The following is a 27,002-nucleotide window of genomic DNA, read 5'->3' as shown; positions in this document are numbered from 1 at the left end:
CACCAAACAGCTTTACAAAAAACGCTAAAGGAACTTCTCTAGGCAGGAGACACAAGAGAAGGAAAAGACCTACAATAACAAACCCTAAACAATTATGAAATCATAATAGGAACATATATATCAATAAATACCTTAAATGTAAATGGGTTAAATGCTCCAACCGAAAGACACAGACTGGCTAAATGGATACAGAAACAAGACCCATATATATGCTGTCTACAAGAGACCCACTTCAGACTGAGGGACACATACAGACTGAAAGTGAGGGAATGGAAAAAGATACTCCATGCAAATGGAAATCAAAAGAAAGCTGGAGTAGCAATTCTCATATCAGAAAACATAGACTTTAAAATAAAGACTATTACAAGAGACAAAGAAGGACACTACATAATGATCAAGGGATCAATACAAGAAGAAGATATAACAATTGTAAATATTTATGCACCCAACATAGGAGCACCTCAATACATAAGGCAAATGCTAACAGCCATAAAAGGGGAAATAAACAGTAACACATTATAGTAGGGGACTTAAACACCCCACTTTCACCAATGGACAGATCATCCAAAATGAAAATAAATAAGAAAACACAAGGTTTAAATGACACATTAAACAAGATGGACTTAACTGATATCTATAGGACATCCCATTCAGAAAAAACAGAATACACTTTCTTCTCCAGTGCTCATGTAATTCTCCAGGATAGATCATATCTTGGGTCACAAATCAAGCCTTGGTAAATTTAAGAAAATTGAAAGCATATTAAGTATGTTTCCCAACCACAAGGCTATGAGACTAGATATAAATTACAGAAAAATAAACTGTAAAAATTACAAACACATGGAGGCTAAACAATACACTACTAAATATCCAAGAGATCACTGAAGAAATCAAAGAGGAAATCAAAAAATACCTAGAAACAAATGACAATGAAAACACAATGACACAAAACCTCTGGGATGAAGCAAAAGCAGTTCTAAGAGGGAAGTATATAGCAATACAATCCTACCTCAAGAAACAAGAAACATCTCAAATAAACAACCTAACCTTACACCTAAAGAAATTAGAGAAAGAAGAACAAAAAGCCCCAGAGTTAGCAGAAGGAAAGAAATCATAAATATCAGATCAGAAATAAATGAAAAAGAAATGAAGGAAACAATAGCAAACATCAATAAAATTAAAAGCTGGTTCTTTGAGAAGTTAACCAAATTTGATAAACCATTAGCCAGACTCATGACGAAAAAAAAAAGAAGACTCAAATCAACAGAAGTAAAAATGAAAAAGAAGTAGCAACTGACACCGAAGAAATACAAAGGATCATGAGAGATTACTACAAGCAACTCTATGCCAATAAAATGGACAACCTGGAAGAAATGGACAAATTCTTAGAAAAGTACAACCTTCTGAGACTGAACCAAGGAGAAATAGAAAGTATAAACAGACCAATCACAAGCACTGAAATAGAAACTGTGATTAAAAATCTTCCAACAAACAAAAGTGCAGGACCAGATGGCTTCACAGGCGACTTCTTTGAAACATTTAGAGAAGAGCTAACACCTATCCTTCTCAAATGCTTCCAAAATATAGCACAGAGAGGAACACTCCCAAACTCATTCTACAAGGCCACCATCACCCTAATACCAAAACCAGACAAAGATGCCAGAAAAAAAGAAAACTACAGGCCCATATCACCGATGAACACAGATGCAAAAATCCTCAACAAAATACTGGCAAACAGAATCCAACAGCATATTAAAAACATCATACACCATGATCAAGTGGGGTTTATCCCAGGAATACAAAGATTCTTCACTCTATGCAAACCAATCAGTGTGATACACCATATTAACAAACTGAAGGATAAAAACCATATGATAATCTCAATAGATGCAGAAAAATCTTTCGATAAAATTCAGCACCCATTTACGATAAAAACTCTCCAGAAGGTAGGCAGAGAGGGACCCTACCTCAACATAATACAGGCCCTATATGACAAACCCACAGCCAACATTGTTCTCAATGGTGAAAAACTGAAACTACTTCCTCTAAGATCAGGAAGAAGACAAGGTTTCCTTCTCTCACCACTGTTATTCAACATAGTTTTAGAAGTTTTAGCCATAGCAATCAGAGAAGAAAAAGAAACAAAAGGAATCCAAATCAGAAAAGAAGAAGTAAAACTGTCCCTGTTTGCAGATGACATGATACTAAGAGAATCCTGAAGATGCTACCAGAAAACTACTAGAGCTAATCAATGAATTTAGTAAAGTAACAGGATATAGCATTAATGCACAGAAATCTCTTGCATTCCTATACACTAATGATGAAAAATCTGAAAGAGAAATTAAGGAAACACTCCCATTTACCATTGCAACAAAAAGAATAAAATACCTAGGAATAAACCTACCTAAGGACACAAAAGACTGGTATGCAGAAAATTATAAGACACTGATCAAAAAATTAATAATGATACAAACAGATGGAGAGATATACCATGTTCTTGGATTGGAAGAATCAACATTGTGAAAATGACTCTACTACCAAAGCAATCTACAGATTCAAGGAAATCCCTATCAAACTACCACTGGCATTTTTAACAGAACTAGAACAAAATATTTCACAATTTGTATGGAAACACAAAAGACCCCGAATTGCCAAAGCAAACTTGAGAAAGAAAAACGGAGCGGGGAGAATTAGGCTCCCTGACTTCAGACTATACTACAAACCTATAGTAATCAAGACAGTATGGTACTGGCACAAAAACAGAAATATAGATCAATGGAACACGATAGAAAGGTCAGAGATAAACTGACACACATATGGTCACCTTATCTTTGACAAAGAAGGCAAGAATAAACAATTGAGAAAAGACAGCCTCTTCAATAAATGGTACTGGGAAAACTGGACAGCTACATGTACAAGAATGAAATTAGAACACTCCCTAACGCCATATACAAAATAAACTCAAAATGGATTAAAGACCTAAATATAAGGCCAGACACTATAAAAACTCTTAAAGGAAAGCATAGTGAGAACACTCTATGACATAAATCACAGCAAGATTCTTTTTGACCCACCTCCCAGAGAAATAGAAATAAAAACAAAAATAAACAAATGGTACCTAATGAAACTTAAAAGGTTTTGCACAGCAAAGGAAACCATAAACAAGATGAAAAGCCAACCCTGAGAATGGGAGAAAATATTTGCAAACGAAACAACTGACAAAGGATTAATCTCCAAAATATACAACAGCTCATGGGGCTCAATATCAAAAAAACAAACAACCCAATCCAAAAATGGGCAGAAGACCTAAACAGACATTTCTCTGCAGAAGATATACAGATTGCCAACAAACACATGAAAGAATGCTCAACATCGCTAATCATTAGAGAAATGGAAATCAAAACTACAATGAGGCATCACCTCACACCAGTCAGAATGGCCATCATCAAAAAATCTACAAACAATAAATGCTGGAGAGGGTGTGGAGAAAAGGGAACCCTCTTGCACTGTTGGTGGGAATGTGAATTGGTACAGCCACTATGGAGAACAGTATGGAGCTTCCTTAAAAAACTAAAAATAGAACTACCATATGACCCAGCAATCCCACTACTGGGCATTTACCCTGAGAAAACCATAATTCAGAAAGAGTCATGTACCACAATGTTCACTGCAGCACTATTCACAATAGCCAGGATATGGAAGCAACCTAAGTGTCCATCGACAGATGAATGGATAAAGATGATGTGGCACACATATACAATGGAATATTACTGGGCCAGAAAAAGAAACGAAACTGAGTTATTTGTAGTGAGGTGGATGCACCTAGTGTCTGTCATACAGAGTGAAGTAAGTTAAGAAAGAGAAAAACAAATACCATATGCTAACACATATATATGGAATCTAAAAAACAAAATGGTCCTGATGAACCTAGGGGCAGGACAGGAATAAAGATGCAACCATGGAGAATGGACTTGAGGACATGGAGAGGGGGAAGGGTAAGCTGGGGCAAAGTGAGAGAGTAGCATTGAGATATATATATATATATATATATATATATATTATATATATATATATAACCAATTGTAAAATAGCTAGTGGGAAGCAGCTGCATAGCACAGGGAGATCAGCTCAGTGCTTTCTGAGTACCTTGAATGGTGGTACAGGGAGTGTTGGAGGGAGTCGCAAGAGAATGGGGATATGGGGATATATGTATACATATAGCTGATTCACTTTGTTATACAGCAGAGACTAACATAACATTGTAAAGCAATTATACTCCAATAAAGATGTTAAAATTTTTTTTTTTTTTTATGAATTTAACATTTTAATGCAGAAACACCACATTCTCAGAAACCATTGACATGTTTGGTTTGGTACTTTCTCTCTTACTATTTTGAGTGACTTTCTCAGGCAAATGCATCTCCATTTATAAAAAATTTTTTTTAATCTATTTACTTCTAAGGTTACTAAAAGTGTTTTCAATGTGTTTTTTAAAATAATGAATAGTTTCTAACTTCATCTTCATGGAAAGATTTTGTATAAAGATTGAGATGATCATGTGGATTATACAATTTCTAAATAAGTTAAATGAGATTAAAACATTTTTAATCTAATCATATTTCTAGAAAAAATTCAACATGAATATGAGAATGTAAATATTTTATGCATTGTTGGAAATAGCTGGTTAACACTTTACTTAGGATAATTTAAGTCTATGTTCATAAATGGCCAATAATTTTTCTGCTGTATGAGCCTTGTCAGGGTTTGATATCAAGGTTGTAACATAAATTTCAGATGCATATAACATGTTTTTCTCCTCTTCTTCAGGAACAAATTGTATAAAATATTTTTAATGATAGAAATTACCTTTTCTTTGAATGTTGTATGAAGATTATCTAAAAAAGGCATGTGGACTTGACTTGTTATTTCTATATTTGGGTGGAAACACTGAAGTTGAAAAGATGACAGATTGTATACTAATTTAAAGATTAGATATAGATGTTTTCACATTTTTCTTGAGTCAGCTGATAATTTATAGTTTTATAAAAATTGTCAAGTAATTCTTTCATTGTAGTTGCATCATATTTTAACTACTGTATTGTAGTTGTGCCCCATTTCACATATTTTTGTGCTGTCTCACTTTTCTTGATTAACTTTGAGATTAGTCTACTTTTGTAATCTTCTACATAACTGCAGTTTTGTTTTCTTGATCCTTTCAAATGTTTGTTTTCTATTTCATTCATTTTTACTTTTGTATTTATTATTTGTATCTACTCATTTCCCCTGGGTTTATTCTGTTGCTGCTCTTTTCCCTCCTAATTTGATTTGGAAGACTTACTAATTAATTTTTGACATTTCTTTTCTGTTGTCCGCTCTCAACACAATACAAGTATTTAAGAACCTCTTTGGACCTCCCTGGTGGCACAGTGGTTAAGAATCCGCCTCCCAATGCAGGGGAGATGGGTTCAAGCCCTGATCTGGGAAGATCTCACATGCCGTGGAGGAACTAAGCCCAGGCGCCACAACTAGAGAGCCTGCACTCTAGAGTCCACAAGCCACAACTACTGAGCCCGCGTGCCATAACTACTGAAGCCCGCATGCCAAAACTGCTGAAGCCTGTGTGCCTAGAGCCCGTGCTCCAGAACAAGAGAATCCACTGCAGTGAGAAGCCTGTGCACTGCAGTGAAGAGTAGACCCGCTCGCTGCAACTAGAGAAAGCCCATGTGCAGCAGCAAAGACCTGATGTAGCCAAAAAACAAACAAAAAAAAAAAAACAAAAAAAAAAGGGAAAAAAGAAGAACCTCTTTGGCTGCATTTCACAAATTTTCATTGTAATTCAGTTCTAAATATTTTCTGATTTCCAACGTGCCTATTTTGTAATCCATGAATTATATTAAAGTTTATTTTAAACGTTTGGGTTTTAGAGAAGTACTTTCTTGCTGATTGCTCCAAGTTTTATTGCAATGTGATCACAGAATATGATCAGAGCTATACTGTAGTTCCTTTGTTCTACTGAGGTTTGATTTGTTGTTTTAAAAGAAATGCACATTCTAAACTACAGACCGATATCCCCATGAACATTGCTGCAAAAATCCTCAATAAAGTATCAGCAAAATGATTTCAGAAGTATATTAAAATGATTTTATATGACCATTTCATAAGGATTTCACTGAATCAATAACATCCACTTTGACCAGTAATTATCATCTCAACAATATTAAGTTTCCAACCCACAAACATGGGATGTCTTTCCAATTATTTATGTCTAATTTATTTAAGCAATGTTTTGTAGTTTGCAGCATATAAATTTTACATCTACCTAATTATATTTATTCCTAAATATTTTATTCTTTTTGATGCTATTTTCTATGGAATTGTTTTCTTAATTTACTTTTCAGATATAGCTAATGTGTAGAAATATAATGTATTTTGTGTGTGATTTTGTATCTGCAACTTTGCTGGATTTTTCATTAGCTTTAAGAGATTTTTTGGTGTGTGTCTGTATTCCTTAGTGTTTTCTACATATAAGATCATGTCATCTGTTAACAGAGATAGTTTTACTACTTCCTTTCCCATTTGATTGCATTTTATTTCCTGTTCTTTCTAAACATCCTGACAACAACTTCTAGTACTATGTTGAAATGAAGTGCTGAAAGTAGGAATCTTTGTCTTCTTCCTTATCTTTGGGGAAAAGCTTTCAGACTTTCATCATTGAGTGTGTGACCTGTGGGTTCATACATGGCCTTTATTATGATGAGGAAGTCTCCTTCTATTTCTAGTTTTCTGAGTATGGGTTTTTTGTTTTGTTTTGTTTTGTTTCTTTTACCATGAAAGAGTGCTGAATTTTGTCAAATGCTTTTTCTGCACCAGCTGAAATCACATGGGTTTTTTCTTTATTCTGTTGAAGTAGGGTATTACATTGATTGATTTTAGTATTATGAATCTTTGCATTCCTGGCATACAACTCACTTCATCATGATGTATAATCCTTTTAATATGCTGCTGATTGGTTTGTTAGTGTTTGGTTGAGAATTTTTGCATGTGTATTAACTGGGAATATTGGTGTACAGTTTTCTTGCAGTGTCTTCGCATGATTTTGGAATCAGGGTAATGCTGTCTTCACAGAATGAGTCAGGAAGTACTCACTCCTCTTCAGTTTCTTGGAATAGTTTGAGAAGGATTGGCATTATTTCTCCTTTAAATGTTTGAAGAATTCTCTAGTGAAGCTATCTGGTCTAGGGCTTTTCTTTATTGATTTTTTGATTACTTTGTCCTTATTAGTTCTTATTAGTTTTAGGTCTATTCAAAATTTCTATTCCTACTTGAGTAGTTTTGGCAGGTTGTACGTTTTTAGGAATTTTTCCAATACATATAGGTTACCCACTTTATTAGTGTACAGGTGTTCATATTATTCTCATAATTCTTTTTATTTCTATAAAGTCAGTAGTAATGTTTTTCACTTGTGATTTTAATATTTGCTTTTTCTTTTTCTTAGTCAATCTACTTAAAAGTTTGTCAATTTTGTTGATCTTTTCAAACAATGAACTATTTTTGGTTTTGTTGACTTTCTCTATTGTTTTTCTATTGTCTATTTGTCTATTGCATGTATATCCACTCTAATCTTTATGCCAAAAATTGGCTAACCTAGATGAAGTGATGAAATTCACTTCATGAAGATATAACAATATTAAATCTGGGTGCACCTAAGAACAGAATTTTAAGTTTAAAGTAAAGAAAAAGTGATAGAACTGAAAGAGAATTAGTCAACACCACAATTATAGTTCAGTATTTTACTTATCCTCTCTTAGTAACTGATAAAAGCAAGCTGGCAAACAATCAGTAAGGATGTAGAATACTTAAAACTATTAACCCACTTGATCTAATTGACATTTATAGAACACTGTATATAACAAGAATACACATTATTTCAAATGCACATGAAACACTCATCAACATAAACCATATTTTCTTCATTAAACAAATCTCAATGGATTTAAATTATTTAAAATTATATGATATATGTTCCTTAACAACAAAATTAGACTAGAGATGTAAACAGAAAGATAACTAAAAAATCTCTAAATATTGTAAATCAAACAACACACTTCAGTAAACCATAGGGTCACAGAAGGAATCACAAGGAAAATTAGAAAGCATTTTGAAATAAAAATTAAATCATAAAATGACATAACAAAACTTACATGATGCAGCTAGGGCAGTGCTTACAGGTAGTAAAAATACAGCACTACAAGCTCATATTATAAAAGAAAGGTTTCAAATCTAGTAAGTTTTCAATGTAATTGGCTAAAAGGAAGAGCTTATAAAACAAGGTAAAAGGAATAGAAAAAAATAAAGAAAATAATGCATCAACTTAATGCCAATGAATTCAACAATTAGACAAAAAATTTTAAATTCCTTGAAACACAGATAAACTATAAAATCTCACTGAAAAGAAACAGATAATAAGAGGTACCATATAGCCACTAAATAAATTGAATTTCTTTACTCTAGGCTCAGATGGCTTCACAGGACATTCTGTCAACATTTAAAGAAGAAATAAGAGCAATTCTATGCAAACTTTTCCATAAAATAGAAGAGGGAACACCACTTATTTTTGGTGTCCAGCATTATCCTGATTCTAAAACCAGATAGTACATGAAAAGAAAAATATAGTCCAATATTTCCTATGACTATAAATGCAAAATTCTTAACAAAATACTGAAACAATCTAGCAATATATAAAAAAGATAACATACCATGATTGTTTAGAGGTTTATCCTAGGCATGCAAGTGAAAATCAATCAATGTGAGTCAATGTATTGATAAACTAAGGTAGAAACATCACATAGTTATCTCAATGAATGCAGAAAAAAAGCATTCAATGAAATCCAGCATTTATTCATAATAAAAATGTTCATGAAATAGAAACAGCAGATAATTTTGTCAACCTGAGAGATGGCATGCATAAAAAAACCTACAGCTAATATCATAATCAGAAGAGGAAATGCAAATTCTATCTCCCCCAAATTAGTAATAATTAAATGTCTGTTCTCACCATCTCTATACAACATTGTTCTGGAGATCCTAGTCAATGCAATATGGTAAGAAAAAGAAGAAATAAAAGGCATACAAGTTGGAAATGGATGACATGATCATCTATGTAGACTACCTCCTAAAAAAAAGAAAGGTACCAAAAGTATTAAGTACATTCAAACCCGATAAACTAGTGACATACACATAAACCCTCCACTAAAGACCTATTTAGCTCAGTTTCCTCGGTTTCTTTTACTCAGTACCTAATGTCCGACTTTCAACAAAAGATTATAAGACATATTAAAAGATTAAAAATATATTTTCAAGATACAGAGAAAGCCTCAAATATGGCAGAGAGAGATGTTGAAATTATGAGACTAGGAATTTGAAGCAGCTATGATCAATATATTAAAGGCTTTAGTAGAAAAAGTTGACTATATGCAAGAACAGATGGATAATATAAGTAGATAAATGGAATCTCTAAGAAAGCATCAAAGGAAATGCTAGCAATCAAAAACACCATCACAGAAATTAAGAACACTTTTGATAGCCTCACCAATCAGAACACAGCCAAGGACAGAATCAGTGAGCTAGAAGAAATGTTAATAGAAACTTTCAAAATTGAAATGCAAAGAGAAAAAATAATAAAAAAGAACAGAATATCCAAGAATTGTGAGACAATTATAAAAGATGTAATGTACGTGTAATGGGAATATAAGAAGAAGAGAGAGAGAATGGAACAAAAGAAATATTTGAAGCAATAACAGTATTCCAAAATTAGTGCTAGGCACCATACTACAGGTCCTGGAAGTTCAGAGAATATCAGTCAAGACAAGTACCCCCAAATCTACACTTAGCCATAGGTATAGCCATTTAAACTGAAGAAAATCAAAGACAAAGATAAAATCTTGAGAGAAGGCAGAAGTGGGTGAGTGCGCGTGCGCACACGCACACACACAGCAAAAAACTTTATCTATAAAGGTGAAAGTTAAGAATTACATTGAGTTTCTCTTCAGTAACCTTGCAAGCAATAAAAAAATGGAGTGAAATACGTAGTGTTGAAAGACAAAAGCATCAACCTAGAATTCTGTATAGAGCAAAATTATCCTTCAAAAATAAGGAAAAATAAAGACTTTCCCAGAAAAAAAACTGAGGCAATTTGTCACCAGGAAACCTACCTTGCAAAAACTGTTAAAAGAAATTCATCAAAAAGAAGGCAAATGATATAGGTCAGAAACTTAGATTTACATAAAGAAAGGAAGTGTATTAAAGAAGGAATACACAAAGATTAAATATTTTTTCCATATTCTTAATTAAAATAATTAGACAATAGTTTGTTCATTTTGAGTTTATTTTTGTGTACGGTATTAGGGAGTGCTCTAATTTCATTCTTTTACATATAGCTGGTGAAGCAACCAACAAGGATTAATCTCCAAAATATATAAACAGCTCAATATCAAAAAAACAAACAACCCAATCAAAAAATGGATGGAAGACCTAAATAGACATTTCTCCAAAGAAGACATATGGATGGCCGACAAACACATGAAAATATGCTCAACATTAATTATTAGAGAAATGCAAATCAAAACTAAAATAAGGTATCACCTCACATCAGTCAGAATGGCCATTATCAAAAAATCTACAAACAATAAATGCTGGAGAGGGTGTGGAGATAAGGAAACCCTCATTCATTGTTGGTGGGAATGTAAATTGATACAGCCATTATGAAGAACAGTATGGACGTTCTTAAAAAACTAAAAATAGAATTACCATATGACCTAGTGATCCCACTATTGGGCATATACCCTGAGAAAACCATAATTCAAAAAGACACATGCATCCCAAGGTTCTCTGCAGTACTATTTATAACAGCCAGGACATGGAAGCAACCTAAATGTCCATTAACAGAGGAATGGATAAAGAAGATGTGGTACATATATACAATGGAATATTACTCGGCCATAAAAAGGAATGAAATTGGGTCATTTGTAGAGACATGAATGGACCTAGAGACTGTCGTACAGAGTGAAGTAAGTCAGAAAGAGAAAAACAAATATTGTATATTAATGCATATATGTGGAATCTGAAAAAACTGGTATAGATGATCTTATTTACAAAGCAGAAATAGAGACACAGACGTACAGAAAAAACGTATAGATACCAAGGGGGAAAGGGAGGGTTGGACAAATTGGGAGATTGGGATTGACATATATATACTATTGATACTATGTATAAAATAGATAACTAATGAGAACCTACTGAATAGCACAGGGAACTCTACTCAATGCTCTGTGGTGACCTAAATGAGAAGGAAATCCAAAAAAGAGGGTATATATTTACACATATAGCTGATTCACTTTGCTGTAAAGTATAAACTAACACAATATTGTAAAGCAACCATACTCCAATAGAAAAAAAAAAAAGTTTGTTATGGGACTTCCCTGGTGGTCCATTGGTTAAGACTCCATGCTCCCAATGCAGGGAGCACGCGTTCAATCCCTGGTCAGGGAACTAAGAGCCTGCAGCTGCATAACGCAGCCAAAAAAAAAAGTTTGTTCAAAATAGTAATGCAACAATATATACAATAATTCCAGGTTATGGACAAGTGACATTAATGACAGCAATATTATAAGGAACTTATACTATCCATGAAGTGGTATAGTATTATTTGAAAAAGGCCTAGAATTAGTTATAAATATAGACTGCAAACTCTAAGGTCAAGCACTAAAAAAATTTAAAAGAAGTGTAAAGGATAAGTTAAGAGAGAAGGAAAAATGCAGTCTTAGAAAACGTCCCTTAAAACCAGGCAAGTCAGAAAAAAAGTAAAAAGTGGAAAAGAAAAGAAGATACAAAGAACAGGATAATGAATAGAAAATAAATTCAACTATTAATTCAATGAACAGATATTAATTCAACTATGTCAATATCACTTTAAATGTCAATGTCTAAAAACAACTAAAAGACAAAGACCGTCAGAGAGAATAAAAAAACAAGACCCAACCATATGTTATCTACAAGAAATCCACTTTAAATATAAAGACACAAAGAGATTAAAAGTGAGGGGATACCTATTTAAATCTTCTGCCCATTTTTTGATGGGGTTGTTTGTTTTTTGATATTGAACTACATGAGCCGTTTGTACATTTTGGAGATTAATCCCTTGCCAGTCATATCATTTGCAAATATTTTCTCCCATTTTGCAGGTTGCCTTTTCGTTTTGTGTATGGTATCCTTTGCTGTGCAAAACCTTTTAAGTTTAATTAGGTCCCATTTGTTTATTATTATTTTTTCCATTACTCTAGGAGATTAATCCAAAAGCATATTGCTCAAACAGTGTGCTGCCTATGTTTTCCTCTAGGATTTTTATAGTATCTGGTCTTACATTTAGGCCTTTAATCCAGTTTGAGTTTATTTTTGTGTATGGTGTTAGAGAATGTTCTAATTTAATTCTTTTACATGTAGCTGTCCAAAGATGACATACAGATGGCCAAAAGGCACATGAAAAGATGCTCAACATCACTAATCATTAGAGAAATGCAAATCAAAACTACAATGAGGTACCACCTCACACTGCTCAAAATGGCCAGCATCAAAAAGTCTACAAATAATAAATGCTGGAGAGGGTGTGGAAAAAAAGGAACCCTTCTTCACTGTTGGCAGGAATGTAAATTGGTACAGCCACTATGGAGAACAGTATGGAGGCTTCTTAAAAAACTAAAAATAGAGCTACCATATGATCCTGAAATCCCACTCCCAGGCATATATCCAGAGAAAGTCATAATTCAAAAAGATACATGAGGTTCATAGCATCACTATTCACAATAGACAAGACATGAAAGCAACCTGAACGTCCATCGACAGATGAATGGATAAAGAAGATGTGGTGTATACATATACAATGGAATATTGCTCAGCCATAAAAAAGAATGAAATAATGCCATTTGCAGCAATATAGATGGACCTAGAGATTATCATACTAAGTGAAGTAACGCAAGCCAGACAGTGAAAGATAAATATCATATGATATCGCTTATATGTGGAACCTAAAAAAAAAAAAGTTACAAATGAACTTATCTCCAAAACTGGTATTTCCAAAACAGAAAGACACTCACAGACATAGAAAACAAACTTATGGTTACCAAAGGGAAAAGGGGGTGGGGGGAGAGATAAATTATGAGGTTGGCATTAACACTACTGTATATAAAATAGATAACCAACAAGAATCTACTGTATAGCACAGGGAACTATACTCAATACTTTGTAATAACCTATAAGGGAAGAGTATCTGAAGACAAAAAAATATACATATGTATAAATAAATTGCTGGGCTGTACACCTGAAGCTAACAGGATATTGTAAATCAACTGTACTTTGATTAAAAAAACCTAATGTGATCTAAGATTGCATTAATTGCAGGTTAAAAAATAAGTAAGGGAAACCATGGTAACACTTATCAAAAGAAAGCTGGAGTAGCTATATTAATTTCAGACACAGCCGACTTCAGAGTAATGAAAATTATCACAGATTAAAAGAGACATTACAGGGCTTCCCTGGTGGTGCAGTGGTTGGGGGTCCACCTGCCGAAGCAGGGGACACGGGTTCGTGCCCCAGTCCGCGAAGATCCCACGTGCCGCGGAGCGGCTGGGCCCGTGGGCCATGGCCGTTGGGCCTGAGCGTCCGGAGCCTGTGCTCCACAACGGGAGAGGCCACAGCAGTGAGAGGCCCGCGTACCACAAAAAAAAAAAAAAGACATTACATAATGATAAAGGGGTTAATTCTCCAAAAAGACGTAACAATGCTTAATGTGTACGCATGTAACAAGAGAGTTTCAAAATACAATGGACAAAAACTGATAGAACCTCAAGGAGAAATAGATTAATTCATTATTACAGTTGGAGACTTTAACATCCCTTTATCAGTAATTGACAGATCCAGCAGGCAGAAAATTAGTAAGGACTGAAAAGCACCATCAGCCAACTGGATCTAATTGATATTTATAGACTACCTTCTCCAACAACAGTAGCAATACACATTCTTCTTAAGCTCACAGAACATTCACCAAGACAAACCATATTCTAGGCCATAAAACACACCTTAAAAAATTTAAAAGAACAGAAATCATACAAAGGTATGCTCTCAAACCACAATAGAATTAAATTGGCAATCAATAAGTTAAAGATATCTGGAAAAATTCCAAATACTTAGAGATTAAATAATATAGTTCTAAATAGCATATAGGTCAAATAAGATGTCTTAAGAAAAACTTAAATATATTTTAAACCAAATAAAAATGAAAATATGGGTTTCCCTGGTGGCGCAGTGGTTGAGAGTCCGCCTCCCAATGCAGGGGACATGGGTTCGTGCCCCAGTCCAGGAAGATCCCACATGCCGCGGAGCAGCTAGGCCCGTGAGCCATGGCCGCTGAGCCTGCGCGTCTGGAGCCTGTGCCCCGCAACAGGAGAGGCCACAACATACAGCAAAAGAAAAAAAAAAAAGAAAATACAACTTATCAAAATTTGTGGGATGCAGTAAAAACAGTATATATAGGAAAACATATAGCATTGAATCATACATTTGAAAAGAAAGATCTAAAAGCAATAATCTACACTTCCAGTATAGGAAACCAGAAATAGAAGAGCAAATAAAATCTGAAATAAGGAGAAGAAGATAAATAAAGATGAGAGCATAAATCCATAAATTTGAAAATTGAAAACTGATAGAGAAAATCACCAAAATCACAAGCTGGCTCTTTCAAAAGATCAAAAAGTTGATGAACATCTGCCACATTAAGAAAGAAACTGCATTTCTATCAGGCCTTCTGGCATTTCTAATAGTGTTTTGTGCACATAAATGCTATTTGGTGCAAAAATTTTACTTTTTATGTTGGAGATCATGCTATTGTTCATTATGCCAAAATTGACTTCTCCCGTTTAATATTTATGTGTTGAAATCTACATAGCTCAAAATTATAATTGTCTCTGTTTACTTTTTGTGACATTTGACTGTTAAACTTCTATTCATCCTCTTATTTTTTCCACTTTTCTGTGTAATATTGTTTTAGGTGAGATTCTTGTACAGAACATCTAGTTATATTTTGTTTTTAACCTACTTGAGGGCTTTTACAGCTTAAACCATTTGCATTTCATATCACAACTAACGTTGGTTTTGACAGCTGTCTGTGTTCTTTTATATCCTCAGTGCAATGCCTCACAATCAACAGAAGAGAGTAATTTTAAAGTTAAACTGTCAGAACATTTGGTAGATATTTGTGGCTCATCTTTCTTTGACCTGAAGTTTTAGACTGAACCACCATTTGAGTAGGATAAGGAGAATATCAACATGAAGCTACCTAGAAGCATCTTTTTAGCTTCTCTCTCTTCTCTGTTAGTGTTCATGTTATACTTGTCTAACCTTGCTTTGCTTATGAAAACAATAACAATCACTAACATTGGCATGACTGCCATCAATCACCAAACTTCTCATGCTGAGTTTTTCAACCAGAAAATAGAGAGCCGTGATTCAGTCAGAAAAGTGCCACTGCAACTTTTTAAATAATACTTCACAAAGGACCTTGACACACCTTACAAAAATGTGTCCTCAAACCAACTCCCATTCCTGACCACAGATATTTTTTAATACTCAGTCATAGCTCTCAGTGTTCTCATACCTTCCCTCCCCCTGTGTCTCTCTCCCTAAATCTCCTCCCCTTTCCCATTTATTTTCTCATTCCTCTCCTTTTTATAGAGGAAATCCATTCCCACAACTTTAATTGAATTTCCTTATTGATTCTTGATCTCATTTCCAAATGTTAGTGCTGTATTTCTAGCTCTGAGATAATTCCATTTAAAATTAAATTATTACCAAAACCAGCAATAATCCTCCCCCATTTCCCCAGGATTGTCAGACTAGATTACTAATTCTTACTTCTTTAAAATATCTATAGAATTTACGGAATTTCCTTTTCCTTCCTCATTGCCTTTATTCTGTTTCATTGGACTCTACCGCTTAACACTTGTATCATTGCAGCAGTCTCTAAATGAGATTCTCTTTTCCAAACTCTTCTGCCTAAAAGTCTATACCAACAAACTTGAAAAGGTCCAATCATCTTATGTCATTCCCCTACTTCAGGATTTATAATTCTGGTAAGTAGGTGGATCAATCAAACATGAGCTAAATTTTCAAGAAACAATACCAAATTAACAGGCTCACTTCTCCATTTTTTGCATCTACCATAAATTGCTGGTTCTTTCCAGCTTCAGAATTATTTCATGCACTTCAATCATAACGACTTTATTTCTTCTTACATTGGTCTCCCCTCTGAAATGTCACATTCCCATCAATTCCAAGCCTATATTTCCTTCAAATGCATTCTTTTTTCCATGAATATTTCCAAATTAGGGGGATCATGTCTTAGACATAGAGCTAAATGAGCTTTAGAGTAAAGGCTAAAGAAAAACAATGAAGAAGAAAAAAACAAAAGAAAACAAAAAACGATACCAGATGGAAGCATGGATCTACATAAAGGAATGGTGAGTGCTACTAGTAGTAAATATAAAGCATTCTTCAGCACATTAAAATACAATTGTCTAAAGCTAAAGAGAATTATGATGTATTGTGATGTTTATAACATATGAAAGTAAAATACATGAAAATGATAGCATAAAGAATGGAAGGGGAAACAGAAATATGCTATTGAAAGTGATATGTTTATAATATTAACTGAAGGTACAGTGTGATAAGTTAAGCATATATACGGAAAACTCTAAAACAATCTCAAGAGAAGAAAACAAACAAAGGAGTATAGCTAATGACACAATAGCTCAGATAAAATGGAATCATAAAAATAGTCAATAAATCCAAAAGAAGGCAGATAAAGAAACAAATAAAAACAAACTGCAAGATGGCAGATTTCAACCCAACTATGTCGATAATTGAATTAAATAAAAATGGGCTGCACATTCCATTAAAAGTCATATATTATCTAATGAATAAGAAAAAATCAAGGTATGGTTTAGCGACTAAGGTGGTTGCGTGTTCATCTTCCTCCTCCTGCCATGGGTCCAGATCCTCTGATGGTATACAACTGTGCTGAAGTCTGGCTGGTGTCAACTGTCTCCACAATGCCCCCTGCCCCCCAACCAAGAAACCTGCTCAGGCTGGGGGAAGCAAAAAAGTGGAGTAGAAAAAGAAGATTATTGGAGACAAAGCTTTTGGTCTAAAGAACAAGAAAGGAGCAAAGCAACAAAAGTTTATCAAGGCTGTCACTCATCAAGTTCAATTTGGTCAACAAAATCCACATCAGGTAGCATAAAGGGAAGCCAAAGAGAAACTGAAGAAAGATGACAAGAAGTAAGAATGGCAAGAGCTAAATGAGCTATTCAAACCTTTAGTTGCTGCTCAAAAACTAAGTAAAGGTGCAGATCCTAAATCTGTGGTACGTACATGGGCAGAGCACTAAAGGAGATAAGTATAAGTTCTCTCATGACTTGACTGTGGTGAGAAAATGTGATGCAAGCAGTGAAGAACTTGAAAAGTATACTACGGTTAATAGGGATGAGAGAAAAACTGGAAGAAGTGAGTAACAAGCACAGTGAGGCAGAAAAGAAAAACTCCAAAACTGTTAGTGTGCAGACATTTCTTTGAAGCTACTGAAAACAACAAATATGGCTGGCTTTGGATATGCCATGGAGGGGGAGATATTTGCATGTATCATGATACACTTCCTCCTGGATTTGTATTGTATTGTATTTATATTGTATTGTATATTTTTATCTTTTATAAAAAGAAAGTAGAGAAAGAACAGAGAATTTCATTAGAAGATCTAATTGAAAAAGTGTTCTGCCCTAGGTCCAAATGCTGCCAAAATAACTCCAGAACCTTTTCTTATATGCAAGGAAAAAACAAGAAGAGATTGATAAACTTAATCAAGAAATGCAAAGAAGGAAAGCAGACTTCAAAGCGGGGTAGGCACTAGTTTTCAGTAGTTGTGAGACGTTTGAATTTCATCCTGAGCTGATGATAATGAGGAGGAAGCAGACGATACCTGTTACACCCAGGGAACAGGTGGAGATGAGGCTGATGATTCAATGAGCGATGTAGATGAAACAGGTATTACTGTAGCCAGTCTTGAAAGATTTCAACACACATACTTCAGAAAGAGATAAAACAAATTAAGCAAAGCTTACAGAGGTAGGGCTAAAAATGGCAAAAGAAGTGATCTGGAAGAAGACAATGAAGGGAAGGGACAGAAAAATGGAGCCATCGATGCTGTTCCTATTGATGAAAACCTTTTTGGGGGAAGATGTGGATGATCTAAAAGAACTTAAACACACTTGATTTAGAAGAATGACATCATACAAGTCAATGAAAAAATTAAGCCAGCTCAGCATGGTTGAAATTGACTACATTAATTTTTCCACCTAGAATTCTTCAATAGGATGCTTATTTTCCATGCTGATTCTGGTGGGCTTACTTGCCTCCAAAAAAGGAATATTCTCCCTAACTCCTATATTCTGACTTTGGCTACATCTCATAGTAAGTTCAGAGTAGTTCATGATAAACTGGAAATGATCGATTGTTCTAACTGTCCACTCAGGTAGGAAGTGTAATTGCCCTTCAAGCTCCTGATTTTCTCCGGGCATGTATTATTACAAGGACAACATAAATGTAAATTTAAAATACCCTTCATTTAACAAAGTTTTTAATGAGTGATTTCATTTCTTTTGTATTTATATGTTTAAAAGACTGCCTAGGGCTTCCCTGGTGGCACAGTGGTTAAGAATCCACCTACCAATGCAGGGGATATGGGTTCGAGCCCTGGTCCGGGAAGATCCCACATGCCTCGGAGCAACTAAGGCCATGTGCCACAACTACTGAGCCTGCGCTCTAGAGCCCGCGAGCCATAATTACTGAAGCCTGTGAGCCTAGAGCCTGTGCTCCGCAACAAGAGAAGCCACTGCAATGAGAAGCCTGCGCACTGCAACAAAGAATAGCCCCTGCTCACCACAACTAGAGAAAGTCCACGCGCAGCAACGAAGACCCAAGGCAGCCAAAAATAAATAAATTTATTAAAAAAAAAAAAAGGACTGCCTAAAATATGAGCACTGTCATTCATAAAGAAACACAGATTTAGCATTGTATATCTTTGGACAATTTGATGGCAATTTAAAATGGAACTTCTTAAATCTCACAGGATCAGTTGCAGTAACCTATGTTTAATTTCTTTGTTGTTGTCATTAATAACGTTGTAAATAAAATCCTCATACATTAAAATCCAAAAAAAAAGCAAGAATCAACTATATCATGTCTAAGAGAAAATACACTTAAATATAATGATACAGGTTAAAAATAACAAGATGGGGAAAATATACAAATTCAAAAGAAAGCTGGAGTACTTATATTAATGTCAGACAAAGTAGATTTCAAAACAAAGATTAATGCTATGAATATAAAAGAACATTCATAATGAAAAAGGGGTAGATTCACCAAGAAGACATAGCAATCCTAAATTGCTATGTATACAACTAAATGAAGCTTCAAAATTCAAGAAGCAGATCTAAAAAGAGAAACAGGCAAATCCATAATTATAGCTAAAGACTTCAATGATCCTTTTTCAATAACTGATAGAATAAGTAGACATAAAATCAGTAATAATATAGGAGACATAACACTGTCAATCATCTTGACCAAATGGATACTGATAGAATATTTTATGCAATATAAGTAGAATACACATCTTTTTCAAGTGTGTATGAAACATATACCAAGATAAACCACTTTATCGACCATAAAACAAATCTCAATAAATTTTAAAGGATTAATATCATATGAAATATGTTTTCCAACCATAGATAAGTAGGAATCAATAACAAAGATGTCTAAAAAATCCATATATTTGGAAATTGTGAACAACACTCTCCTGAATAACCCCTGAGTTAAGAAGGAATCACAAGAGGAACTAAAAATATTTTGAAATGAAAACACAACATATCAAAACTCGCAAAGCATGGTTAACTCTCCTTAGATAGAAACATAGCATTAAGTGCTTATGTTAGAAAAAGAGAAAGGTCTCAAGCCAATAATCTTAGCTTCCTCCTAAAGAAGATAAAGAAAAGCAACATCAACTCAAAAGAAGCAGAATAAAGAAATAATAAAGATGAGAATTAATGACTTTGAACACAGAAAAACAATATACCAATATCAGGAATAAAAGAAGTCATCACTATATATACAACAAACACTGTAAAGATATAAAGAGAATATTGCAAACATTTTATTTATTTATTTATTTATATTTATTTGCGGTACGCGGGCCTCTCACTGCTGTGGCCTCTCCCGTTGCGGAGCACAGGCTCCGGACGCGCAGGCTCAGCGGCCATGGCTCACGGGCCCAGACGCTCCGCGGCACGTGGGATCTTCCCGGACCGGGGCACGAATCCGCAGTCAGACTACATCGGCAGGCAGACTCTCAACCACTGCGCCACCAGGGAAGCCCCCATTGCAAACATTTTTAAGCCAATAAATTAGCAAACTTAGATGACAAATTCCTTGAAAGCCATAAAATACCAAAACTCAATCAAGAAAAAACAGATAACCAGAATAGTCCCTTAACTATTCAAGAATAACCAGAAGAGTCCCTTAACTATTCAAGAATTAAGTTCATGGTTACAAACCTCCCAACAATGAGAAAACTCTAGGCCCAAGGGGCTTTACTGGTAAATTCTACCAAAGATTTAAGGAACATTTAATATAAATTCTACAGAAACAATTCCATACAAGTGAAGAGGAGGGCATACTTCCCACCTCATTTTAAAAAGGTAAACATGATCCTGAAATGAAAACCATACAAAGACATTCTAAGAAAAGAAGATGACGCCTCAGTATCATGCATGATTTAAGCATGCAAAGAATCCTTTAAAAAACACACTGTATCAAATCTAGCAATACATAATAAGGATATCATAAGTAAGCAGATTTTTCCCCAGGAATAGAAGGTTCATTTAACATTAGAAAAACGATCAATACAATTCACCATTTTAACAGAATATAAAGGAGAAAAACCATATGATCATTACAATAGATGCAAAAAACTTTTAATAAAATTCAACACTTATTCATGATAAAAACTATTACCATAATAGGAATAGAAGGAACTTCCTCAACCCAATAAAGGAGGTATTAAAAACCCTACACTTAGGGCTTCCCTGGTGGCGCAGTGGTTGAGAGTCGGCCTACCGATGCAGGAGATGCGGGTTCGTGCCCCGGTCTGGGAGAATCCCGCATGCCGCGGAGCGGCTGGGCCCGTGAGCCGTGCCTGCTGGGCCTGCACGTCCGGAGCCTGCGCGTACGGAGCCTGTGCTCCGCAACGGGAGAGACCACAACAGGGAGAAGCCCGCGTACCGCCAGAAAGAAAAAAATACCCTACACTTAGATCAAAGTTTTATAACTTGTTATACTGAAGTAATTTTAGGCTTAGAAAAGACTTAGAAAAATAGTACAAACAGTTCCCATATACCCTTTACACACCTTCCCCTGATGCTAATAGTTTATACAGCCATAGTACAGTTATCAAAACTAAGAAATTAAATTGGTACAAAAGTATTAACTACCAAATTTATTTACATTTCACCAGTTTTTCCACTTATGGCCCTTTTCTATTCCAAGATCCAATCTAGAATCCCACATTGAATTTAGTCATCATGTCACCTTAGTCTTTTCCAATCTGTGAAAGTTTCACAATCATTCCCTGCCTTTCATGAAGTTGACACTTGTGAGGGTTTCTTAGGTTTTCTCATGATTATACTGAGGTTATGCATTTTGAGGGAATATACTACAAAAGTGATACAGCCTTCTCAGGGCATCATATCATGGGTTATAATGATTTCAGTGTCTTATTACTGGCGATATTAATCTTGATCACTTGGTTTAAGACAGTGTTTGCCAGGGCTTTTTACTGTAAAATTACTCTTTTAATCTTTGTAAATAAGTATTTGGGGAAAGATATGTTGACACCATGCAAATATCCTCCTTCTTAAACTTTTGCCCACTAATTTTAACATTCATTGGTGAATCTTGCATACAGCAATTTTTACTCTGGTGTTTTAATGGTAATTTTCTATTTCCCTGATTCCTTCTACATTTATTAACCGGAATTCACCTATAATGAAGACATGTCTCTTCTCAATATTTTATCTATTTGTTCAATCATTAATTTCTGCAGTATAGACTCATGGATATGTATCTTATCTTTTTGGTCATATACAATATTTGTTTTGCTACTGAAATTGTCCCAGCTTTCACCACTGGGAATTATTTAAGGTTGGCTCCTGTGTCGTACAAACATGCACCTTTTTCCATCTACCTTCGTTTTTTTATTTTCTGGTACCACAAAATTCCTTGGGCTCTTCTTTTATTTTCCCCATCCCAGCTGTGGGATCAACTACTTCTCCAAATAACCTTGGTTCTTTTTACTGGAGAATGACATTTAGTAATGAAGATTTAGGTGCTAGATGTGATTAATATCATATTTAATGGTAAAAAATGTTTTCTCCCTAAGATTAGAAACAAAGCCAGGATGTCAACTCTCATCATTTCCATTCCACTTTGTAGAAAGGTCCTAGCCAATATAATAAGGCAAAAGAAATAAATAAAATACGTGCAGATTGAAAATGAAGTAAAACTTTTTATTTATAGAAGATATGATCATCTATTTAGATAACTCTAAGTCATGTACAAAAAAAGCTACTAAAACTAATAGCTTGTAGGATACAAGGTCAATATACAAAAATCAAGCCTATTTCTACTGGTAGCAAACAATATGGAAATGAAATTTAAAAATACCATCCACATCAGAAGACATGAAATACTTATGGATAAATTTAACAAAATATGGGTAAGAACTAAACACTGAAAATTATGAAACATTCCTGAGAGTAATTAAAGAAGACCTAAATAAATGTAGACGTATAGCATGTTCAAATGCCAATTCTTCCCAGATTTTTCTATAAATTGAACATAATCTCACAGAAAATCCCGGCAGACTTTTTTGTAGATGTTGACAAACTGAGTATAAATCTTATATAGAAATTTAACTAGATTAATTCATATTATGAAATAGCCTACCAGAGAATCCTAAAGCTTGAAGATACTTCAAAGATCATAATTTTATGTGGGAGTAAAACAACTTGTCCATTTCCACACAAGAGGGAAGAAGCAGATCCAGGATGAGTATTTCCACCTTCCAGTACCAAGTTCTTTAGAGTGGTACGTCATGATACTTGTAATTAAGATTAATTCACTTTTAACTTTGCCTAGGAAAAGATTTAGCTTTCCCCTAAAGATGCCAGGATATTTACATGTGCCTTCATCTCTGGGTTTGCCACAATATATAGAAAAATGGCCAATAATCATGGAAGAAATCTATAAAAATAGTAAATGTCCCAAAGCACATTAGTAAAACTGTAATAAAAAAATACCTGATCTTAGAGATGAATTAATCTTTTATGAATAAGTTACGTGTTTTAAAGACATAGGACCCCTTAAAAATGTTTGAAAACACTAGAATTACAAATGAATTCATTAAAATAGCTACTGGCATTAGCATTCCTATAATTAATTCCTTGTTTGTTAGTGATACAATAAAAACCTAAATAAAACCAATCGTATTTTCACATCCTTTTAGAAGGAGTCTCAAAATTTAAGCATGCTGCTATGACGCTGTTCTTCTTCAGGTGTGTGAAGATGGCTGAAAACATTAGTACCTCATCTGACATCCAGTATACTACCCATACCCCTAGAGTAAACCTGTAGCAGGCGTATATGAGTGTAGAAACTTTGTGATTTTTGTGGTTGTGCTTCTTTATGCAAGATAGCTAACACCTTTGCTCAAATTAAGTAGCAACTATTTTTATCAACATACTAACAATTTAAACTCATTTCTTCAGATATATCACCCAAAGCTGTGCTTTGGCAGCTCCTTCTCCTACCCTACTTGCAGGCTTCTCCAGTTCCATTCACCACGAGGGAGCTGTCTGAGTAGACATCTTAATAGTAGCTTCGCTCTGGGCATGTTGAGCCCAGTGGAACAGTGACAGGATAAGCCTTGCTTCTTCACTGTGTGGTAGGTGGGTTCTCAGAGCGTTCTCTAGATGATGCCAAACTACAATTTAACATGAAAAGCTGCATGCTGATGACGAAATCTTTGTAGCATATCTTACTCTCTGAATAGGACTGAAGAAAGTCCATGTTTTGCCCCTTCTTTAAGGTTAGCAGTGCCATACTGGTGCTCTACATTTGTCTCTTAAAGAAATTTTTCTTTCTGTCATATTTTGCTGTTGGTGGTTGTGGTGGAATCCTCCTTGGACAGGGTATATCAAAGGAATATTTAGTTGTGGCTTATAACTTTGCCTGCCAAAGAAAACCTCTGACCATATATTATTTCTAGGAGACATGCCAAGATCTTGATACTTTTCAAATTCTTTTTTTCTTTTAATTTAATTTACTTTTTTATACAGCAGGTTCTTATTAGTTATCTATTTTATACATATTAGTGTATATATGTCAATCCCAGTCTCCCAATTTCAGGTTCTTTTATAGTGTACTGACATGATAAACAGTACATAGTGCATTAGGGGCTATATATGGATGCAACTCATAAAGAATATCATCAGTGTTATAAAGTGGATGTATAACTGTCTACATGAAGTTAATAAACACTGAGGAAACTTAAGAATGGCCACAAGCTTCTCATAAGGTTTGAGAAGGATCCAATACTTACCTCAGTGCTTTATACATGGTAGAAACTCAAAATTTTTTTTAACATCTTTATTGGAGCATAATTGCTTCACAATGGTGGGCTAGTTTCTGCTCTATAACAAAGTGAGTCAGCTATACATACACACATATCCCCATATCTCCTCTCTCTTGCATCTCCCTCCCACCCTCCCTATCCCATCCCTCTAGGTGGTCACAAAGCACCGAGCTGAAGAGATGTAAGTTTAATTGAAGTGAAGTTTGAGTAGAGGTATCATAACATGGTACAACTATTTTAAACACCTATTTACAGTAAATGCTTACAAAATCACCACACTCCCTATTACTGTAACATAATACAAAAATGAAGTACTCATCTCACTTCCTCATAACTCATATGATCTCATTCTATCTTTAGGGTTTAATAGAGAAGAATATTTGGCACAAAGTAGACACTACATAAATGTTGATTGATATATGTTTTAGAGAAAAATATGGAAACCTGGAATAAATTGAAATGGAAGGACTAACTACACAAAATGACTAGATAATAATTCTAAGCAAATGCTGAACTACCTAAAAATTTTGTAGTAAAATTTTTATATGAGCATTTGAAAATCAAAATATAAAAATCAGTGTCTGTACTAACAATATCTGAAGTAGTAAAAATAAAATTAAAAAAATTTAAAAGATAGAACAAACACAATAATTTCCTGTTCCTAAACTTAAGTAAACACTGCAGTATTAAAAACAAGTACTAAGCAGATTACAGTAAAAATAAAATTATATAATTTGTAGCATCCATTCTCTGGGTCTTTAAGTTCTGTTTCAAATAACAGAGACGTTCCAAAGAAGACAAATAAATTTATTACTTGGTTAAATATTAAAACTAAATTGCTTTAAATTCCTTTTAAAATAATAAATTGTATAAATAAATAAGAGCTCACTTTAAAATGAAAGGCATAGAGACAAAGTTTTAAAATTATGATTGTTTTGCTAGTTAATTTTCCTGAAGAATAACGTAACACTGGTGCCTTTATTTTTTATGAATTAAGGAAATGATGAGAAGCAAACTAACAAATTATTGCGATAAAAAAGAAAAACTGTTTGATCACATTGAATAAAATTTCAAAATGCATTTCGGGAGTCAAAACTATCAAGAAAATTTTGTGCTAAGGAGTCCTACATTCAATTAAATGACTGAGTAAAAATGAAAAATATAATTACATCATTCACTTTTATTCACTTAAAATTTTTTTTGCTGTAAATTCATTTTAACCAAAATATATAAACACTATGCCATGAAGATAACCTACCTTTTTATCATACACATCTTGCCAGTTTACTCCAGAAAAGAAACTGTGTCTCATAATTTCTTTTGCATCATCTGGTCCTCCACCAAGGCTGCGAGGACAGAAATAAAATTAAATGAGTATAAAACGTTTACATAAGCTGAATGCATAACTACAAAGTTTTTGTGAAATGTAATTTTCTGTGTGTAAATAGTTCTTGTGATAAATAGCCATAAAAATAAAAAGCTTTTATTGTAAGATCTAATTTTCCTAATATGCTATTAATAAGAACTAGCCTCAGGACAGTATGGTATTTGAAAAGAGCATAGGCTTTGGAGACAAACCTGAAAGAGGCAACCGGCTCAGAAATTTATGAGATATATGACAATAAAAAAGTTGCTTAATCTCAGTTTTCTCATCTGTATAATGGGATTAATAATACCAGCCTGGTGGATTATTGCAAGGGTTAGAAATAACATAAGTACCTAGCACAATAAATGGTATTGTCAATTCTATAAACCAAATTTATTTTAGAATGACTTTAGTCAAAATGTACCCTTGTTAACATAAATTCTGAAAAGACTAGATAATTACTTAGAAAAAACAATTTGGAGAGCATTGCTAACAGACAGAAACTCATGGAGTATTTTCATATCTCAAATGAATTTTCACAGAAATGATAAATTTAATCTATGAAATATCACTGCAATATAATATGCTATGCAAGTTTCAATATAAATTAAAAATTTAGAATACTCCCACCCCATCTTTGAAGGAAATGTTATTCAACTGATACCTGACACAATCTGAAATTCAGGTGCTTTCTAGCTTTCTCAGTTTCATACAGTACCTACTAGTCACTATGAAGAAAGGATGAGAGAAACAGAAAAAAAACAGAGAAGGAAGTAAGGTGGGAGGGAAAGA

At 34.2% G+C, this 27,002-nt stretch overlaps 1 protein-coding gene and 1 pseudogene across 5 annotated transcripts in view; one reads left to right on the top strand and one right to left on the bottom strand.

Moving 5' to 3' along the window:
* The window catches only part of AKT3 (AKT serine/threonine kinase 3), a 384,805-nt gene that overhangs the window by 51,060 nt on the left and 306,743 nt on the right, over positions 1 to 27,002 (bottom strand). For all 4 annotated transcript variants that reach the window (XM_082834471.1, XM_082834473.1, XM_082834470.1 and 1 more), the window contains one exon: positions 26,103 to 26,190. In XM_082834471.1, the coding sequence (XP_082690597.1) occupies positions 26,103 to 26,190 (88 nt within the window). The remainder of the gene's footprint in view (positions 1 to 26,102; positions 26,191 to 27,002) is intronic.
* On the top strand, positions 16,937 to 18,385 carry LOC309958009 (zinc finger CCCH domain-containing protein 15-like; annotated as a pseudogene). The gene is made up of 2 exons: positions 16,937 to 17,040; positions 17,131 to 18,385. The product of its transcript is annotated as a zinc finger CCCH domain-containing protein 15-like (transcript).

Source organism: Leucopleurus acutus (genome assembly GCF_964270905.1).
Source record: "Leucopleurus acutus genome assembly, chromosome: 2".
Classification (NCBI taxonomy): domain Eukaryota; kingdom Metazoa; phylum Chordata; class Mammalia; order Artiodactyla; family Delphinidae; genus Leucopleurus; species Leucopleurus acutus.
This window is presented reverse-complemented; position numbering and strand designations above follow the sequence as displayed.